At 34.4% G+C, this 7024-nt stretch overlaps 1 protein-coding gene across 4 annotated transcripts; it reads right to left on the bottom strand.

The window, feature by feature from the left end:
• Positions 1–1656: 1656 nt before the first annotated feature.
• LOC142615872 (YTH domain-containing protein ECT2) lies at positions 1657–6635 on the bottom strand. 4 transcript variants are annotated; one of them, XM_075788786.1, is made up of 9 exons: positions 6496–6635; positions 5758–5860; positions 5034–5199; positions 4857–4933; positions 3917–4360; positions 3285–3773; positions 2963–3175; positions 2638–2790; positions 1657–2241 (listed from the first exon to the last, which is right to left on the bottom strand). In XM_075788786.1, the coding sequence occupies exons 2-9, from the start codon at positions 5812–5814 to the stop codon at positions 2143–2145; spliced, it is 1698 nt and encodes a 565-aa protein (XP_075644901.1). In that variant the 5' UTR covers positions 5815–5860; positions 6496–6635; the 3' UTR covers positions 1657–2142. The 4 variants fall into 4 exon arrangements, with proteins under 4 accessions (XP_075644901.1, XP_075644900.1, XP_075644903.1 ...); XM_075788785.1 differs by lacking the exon at positions 6496–6635 and adding an exon at positions 6150–6475; XM_075788788.1 differs by lacking the exon at positions 6496–6635 and adding an exon at positions 6150–6475 and having other exon boundaries at positions 1657–2238.
• Positions 6636–7024: the final 389 nt, after the last annotated feature.

Genomic DNA, 7024 nt, shown 5'->3' with positions numbered 1-7024 from the left:
TTACCCATAGTAGGAAACACAAAGCTCACGATATAAATAGATTGTGAGCTCAAATACAAATTGAGCCCATTAGCCACACTTTGGGTGCGCACAACTACATTTTGGTAGAAGTCAATTTGATCCAAATTATTTTCAACTTGCAATTAATTTAGTTCCTACTATCAATTGAATATCAAAAAATGCTTATATGGAACACATCGTGCACAATTGGCATAATTGACGCTAACGTGACTAGTAAAATAATAATAATAAATTTAAAAATGTCACGTTATCATTTTTAAATTGAAAAAAAAATTTACTTTCTCAAATTTTAAAGGTAGAAAAGAAATATTTTAGGAACATTGTCAAATTTTCTTGTACTTTTTTGGCAACCAAACATAAACACACAAAAATCTCATTATATATAGGAATAAATAGATAGTCAAGTTATATTTGTATAGTTCCTGGAGTGTAATAGATTTGATTGCCTAATTAAATTCAAACACATATATGCATTGATCAATGAAAAATAAACAATATTATTTATTTCCAAGGAAAATTTACCAATAACTGTGTCTTTTGAATTTTATTGAAAATTTTAAAGTGAACTACAACTTATAATGAAATTCTTGAGTTCTAATGTAGGTGAATGAAATGAACTGAAACATGAATGATAATGTGAGAAAAATTAACTTAATTTGAAATAGTTACCCTCTAAAAATAAATTAAAAAAAGAAAGGAGAACTTTAGAGAAGACGCTGAGAAACTTGCATCATTGATGATACAGCAAACTCTTGTAAAAACAATATGTAACTAACTATTTTGTAACTAATTATCTATGCAAATCTTGCTCTTCAACTTTGATCATATCTATGCACTGATGTCATGTGTGATTCTAGTAGGTTGGACTAGCTAGGCTTGGCTTGGGTTCATCACATACCAAAGTTGTACCCACTAGAAATGAAGTTATTAAAATTTCCATGTGAAACAATCTTATAAGCTGATACATGGAGATAAATTTAACTTACGGCTTCTCCAATCAAACCACAGAGATGGTTATAAATGTGTTACTTGTGGGTATGTCCTATGGCCAGAAATGTATTGGCATTGGTTAGGAGTAAATTTCAGAAGTGGAGACAAGGAGCCTGGTTGTGACTTGTGTGGACTGCTATGAATTTCGAACATGCACATTTGGCTGCACACTCGTTGCTGCATGACTACAACAGAGCAGCTTCGCATTCACTGCTAGTATTTCAATGGTGGACACTACAGAAATAGGCAGATACTGGAACCACAAAGCTAGCAAAATGCTCAGCAAGTGTGAAAGAGTGTAACTGATATGAGCTAATTTGCCTTCTGTATCTGGTCTGCTGAAGAAGTTTTTGGCCATGTGGAGGTTATGGGTTGTAAATCTTATTTATATTATCGTCAGTAAAGGTTCAGAAAGAATTGTCTCCGATTGAATTTCCAATTCCCTCAATTTGTTTTTAATTTGTTTTTTTTAGTTAAAAGTGAGTGATTAAAAACAAATAAATAAATCCATGCTATGTGCAGCACTGCAAACCCATTATGACTTAGAATTACAACTTTCAGAAAAATTTATCTCATGCCTAGTGCAAATTCCAACTTCATCCACATGAGAGACCAAACACCACCACTACCACCACCACCCACGTCTCTTTCAAAGATATTCCTACATATATAGCATGTGTGTTGCACTAGCTGTCTAGTCCAAAAGAGGAAATTCGAATATGGGAAAAATTATAACAAGGAAAAGGAAAAAGAAACCCAGATACACACTTTATACAAAGAGAAAACTTTTAAAAGGAAAAAATGGGAAAAACTTGGATTGCATGACACCCCATAACCATATAAATCAATGGGAATCCAAGTTTCTTTTATGCTATATGGTACACAATTAACAGCAGCTCCTTGGCAACCAGCCAAGCCACCAACTCAATTCTGAAAGGATCAACCTTTCCATTCCTTTCCTAGTAGAGGATCACTGAAAATCTTCAATAAATTAATTTAATCCTTTTTTTTTTTCACTGAGGACTCTTATATCCATCCAAGTGCATTGGTATCAGCAGCGATTGGACCCAAGTAAAAGCCTCCCAAAATGCAGCTTCATTTCCTCGGGAAAACCATCCGGCCCTATTACCTTCATTTCTTCACTTTGTCTCCAACCTCAGGTTGCTCAATGCTCTTCACTGCCGACAGATCTATCGATTTAAAACCGGTGTTTAATTCATCTATCTTCTGCTGCCAAATAATGAATAATAAGACACAACATTCAAAATCAAATATCAATATTAAAAAGACATCACCAGTATAACTTAAATAAAGAACTCTACAAAGGCCCATTCTATAGAATGGAATAAAGTCAAATTTCATTGGCACACCACTCTCCACCATGCTATTTGTATGAGGAACCCTTCTTTATTCTTTAATCATTTTGTAATCAAGGAGAATCATTTAAAGAATCTTAAGATAAAAAACTCCACCAATTAGTTATTGGTCCAGACCAGACGTATGATTCCTAACCCTCCACCTCTAATTATGCTTATATGGCCCCACATCACATGCACTCATTGAAAAGTTTGAAAAGTGAGAAACTTGTTAGAAAGGATTAAGCATAAGGAGGGAGGAAGACAAAACCTGCAGGTTAAAAAGGGGTATTGATTGCCTCGTCCTCTTGTCTTGCATCACCTTCTCCCGGCTTTCATAAAAATCAAAGTCATCTAATATGGATGTCTTTGAAACATGGTTCTTAAAAATATTCAACATTTCAAGACCTTGGGGAAATCTCACCTGAATATGGAAGATGACAGAAATAAGCATGGCAGAAATGGCCTACAAGTTTGCTACCAAATTTAAAAGAAATAATAGTAAAATAAAACAACAATTTTTTTTTTTTTTGCTTATTATAAAAATACAGAAAAATAAATAAAACAGTACTTGTCTACTAGTTGGTTTTGCACACCTCTTGCGTGTCTCGACTGTTGGTAACAGGCTTGTTGTCATTATTCTCAAGTATTATATGTCGTAAATGAGGGTTTGGAACATCTTTTATTACATGCCACTTGACAGGGAAATAACCATTCCACTTATCTTGCTGCCAGAAATCCATGTTTTTATTAAAATCAACTCGGCCAATCATCTCTGCTACTCCACAAAATTGACCACTTGCGTTAACCTGAAACAAGTAAACAAACAAAGAGAGACATTAGTCCTTTTATTGGGGATCAATGGGTGTGCAGAGTGGAAACACCAACATCAGAACCATAATGAACTCTAGAGCATACCGAAAAGAAAAGAAACACAGGACACTTGCTGCCTTTCTCCGCCATCTTCTCTTGGGCATCTTGATATACACCATCTAGCCTCTTATTCCCACTAGGAGTACTAGCCCACACATTGTATTTGATGCTCTTATGAATATCATCTTCACTGTAAGATTTGATAACAAAGAAGAAAGCATGATCATATTTGGTCGGAAAGTCAGGAAGGTTATATTGATCCGTCCTGATTAGAGAGGTTATGCTGTTACTATTTCCATTCCCATCAGTTGCCAAGGATCCAGCAGCATTACCTCCAGACAACAATGCACCTTTTGCATTGGCTGTTCTAGGACCCTGGTTCTGCTCATTAAGGGAACCGATAGTGGTAGCACCATTAAACTTGCTTCTTGATTTCATCATCTCAGTGCTGCCCCAACCCGTGACATTTGCTTTTAAATTAACCAGGTTGTTTGAATAAAGCAAAGCACCCTTCCCCTGATTTTGGGCTGAAAACTTTGAAACCAGAAAGTAAACTTTAGTGAGTACATCTGACAGGAAAGATGTGCCATGAGGAAAGGCCAAAAAATCATTAGAAAATTCACTAAAATTGCCTGAGAAGAGGACATAACAACACACAGCTTAAAGAGCTAGAATACCTTGTTCACTGGTTTTAGCTGCTTGCGCATGCCATGGCCTGATGAGATATCCAATGATGGTAGGGAGCCATTGATACCCAACGGACCACTAAACTCAGAATAGCCTTTAGAAAGAGGAGCACGGGTATGACTTGGAGAAGATAAATTGGATTTAGGGTCTGAAAATTCCGGAAAGCCAGTATAGCTATTTCCAAAAGCTCCATCTCCAACACGAAGGGATGGATCCCACATATAGGGTGACGGTAACAACTCCCCATGAGGGAAAGTAGGGGCATAATAACCAGGGGAGGCAACGGGTGGTTGAAACATGGGGCTTGATAGATATGCCTGCTGATCAACATACTGTCCATCAACACCAATTGTGGTTACAGGCAAGTATGGAGCATAACTAGGCTGAAACCCTGGCATGAAGTAGACAAAAGATCCATTATCTGCTTGCATTACCTAAATGAAGCAAAAGCCAATGTAAGTTCGACTTGTTATGAAATGTCAAATCGTATATACATGTTGATCATATGGTAAAACTCGCAAAACAAAAATGGGAATTCCAATGAAACCTCTTAATATTCCAATGTAAGATCTTAAAGACCAACAGATCAAATTACAAAGATATCTGGGCAGTTAATCACTATTAATTTGTAGTAACAACTATATCCAGAGGAGCTATTGCATCTTGCATATGGGTATATTTGCATCATGCAATCAATATCACAAGAAAGTGACAAAATTTCTTCTATAGAAAATTAATCCCAAACAGAAAATTCAAATTTCACGGGATACATGAGCAAACAAGGCCCATCATCACAGAGAGATTCTAAAAACTATAGTATCACAAATTACAATACCTCTGTTGCAGGCAACAAGCCAAAAGAATGGGGTTATAATAACTTGTGTTTAAAAGCATATAAATTTCAATCAGGTAACTGATTGAGATACTTACAGGATATTGAAATTCCATTCCATCCCCACCAACATAGTACCCTTGGTTGTCCAACTCTCCATAGGAACCATCGTAACCTGTGAACACGCTATTGTAAGATGTGAAAACATGTATACACAATCAATAAAAAGACAAGACTAGAATAGCCTGAAGTGTATTTGATTAGCATGAGCCAACCTGGATAATAGTATCCATAATAGCTGCTGTTTGAATAAGAACCGCCTTGATCTGTATTAAGGGAATCATGGTCAACTTCGCTTCCTTTGATACTACTTGTCGCATCTCCAGCAGATGATATACACGACATTGCATCAGATTGATGGCCTGTGTCCTTTGATGGGGCCTGAAATTAATAACCCAAGTTCACAAATCAGTAATAGGTAGAGGAAAAGACTCCAATTTGATTAAAACACAAGGGAAAAGCTCCAATTTTGATCAAAATTTTGATGGAAAATTTTGAAATGGATGCAATAATAAAGGTCGTACTCGTACCCAGTATACAAAGCTCCCTATTTTGCAGATGGAGAAGTGATGGGTAAGCAATAATATTCAAATTTAATACAGGCATCAATCATGAATAAGAGCTTATAGAGGCTGATTTCATGGTTTCCAATTCCACCCGAAAACATAATTATTCAAAAAATACTTTTTTTAGAAGGAAAACAAAAACAAAAACAAGAACAACATATTGTTTTAATTCCTACCACTTTTTCCAGGGGAAAAAAAAGGCCTAGAACTGAGAAAATCATTTAGAAAAAAAGCCTCAGAAAACATGTTTTAAGCGTCTCTCTTGTATGCTAATTTCATGTAGTATATAAGAGGCTTGGAAAAAAAAATTAGAGAAAATTATTAAGCTGGTGGTATCTAAGATTGAAAAAGATAAGAATGAAATTGAGATTACCAGATTGGAATCTGCGAGCTCCACAGAAGGGTTAGCTTTTTTGAGATTCTTCACCATTTTTCTTCTTTCTTTCTTTCTTCTACTGTAACTATTGTATCTGAATCTGAAATAGTGAAACAACAATTAAACAAATACAAATAATTAGTCAACGTTCAGACAGCAATTCAAAAACTATAAAAAAAAATAAAAAATAAAAAAGGTAGTTGGAATTTTATTGCATGAAAAAAGAAACAGAATAATTATGAAGCAAAACACAAATCCATTCTACTGTATTAGAAAACAAAAACAGCAAAAAATAAAGACTTTTTGGTTAAGAAATTTATAAATAAATAAAAAAGTGAGTAAAGTTTGTGTTTTTGATAATTCAGAGAGAGAGAGAGAGAGAGAGATACTGTGTGTTTGGCAATGAATTGAGGTGGAGATGGTGGCAGAGAGAAAAGAATTTATCCCAGGTATTCAGGAGGCTAAAGATAAATCCAGAAAAGCAAGGATTTAGAAAAGAACACAAAAAAAATCTAAGAAGATAGAGAGAGTTGCGGGATTATCGGAAGTTGGTCGTTTTGTTTGTCTGAAAACGCCGAGAGAGTTGGGTGCTTTTTATCTTCAGACAGTAGTGTATCTCAGATTTGGCTTTCTTTTTTCTTTCTTTTTTTCCTTTCTTGTTTTAGTGGGTTTTTGTTTTTAGGATATTGGAAGAGAAACACAAATACAAAGAGACAGAGAGAGAGAGAGAGTTACCACTTATTATAAGATGGAAGGAAATGGTGGGTGACGAATGACGATGATTCCATGAAACAATATTTGGGAAAGAAAGAACAAAACAACCAAACTGAACAGTCTTTTTAGATTCTCAAATAAAAAAAACTGAAGTCTTTTTTTTTTTTTTGTGGGTTTAAGATTATTAGTATTTTATGTGGCCTGTTGATAAACTCAATTCCTAAAGTTTCTTGTCGGTAAAAAGGAGATAAATTTGAGTTCAAATTAGTGTTTTTGTTTGATAACAAAAAATAATAAAAAAATTGATCATAGAGTAGCAGATTGATATTTTATTATAGTTTAAATATATGGGACTGGTTAATATATGCACTTACACATTAATTATTTATTTTTTGAAATATTTTACAAAAATTTGAAAAAAATTGTCAAAAAATTGGTATTTTTTTCATTTTTTCATAAAAAATTTCCTAGAATAGTTTATTAATATATATCTTAAGGGCACACATCACTTTATCTTTGAATAAGATATTCGAGATTTTTTTTTTTATAG

The sequence above is a fragment of the Castanea sativa genome, chromosome 11 (genome assembly GCF_040712315.1).
Source record: "Castanea sativa cultivar Marrone di Chiusa Pesio chromosome 11, ASM4071231v1".
In the NCBI taxonomy this organism is placed as follows: Eukaryota; Viridiplantae; Streptophyta; class Magnoliopsida; order Fagales; family Fagaceae; genus Castanea; species Castanea sativa.
This window is presented reverse-complemented; position numbering and strand designations above follow the sequence as displayed.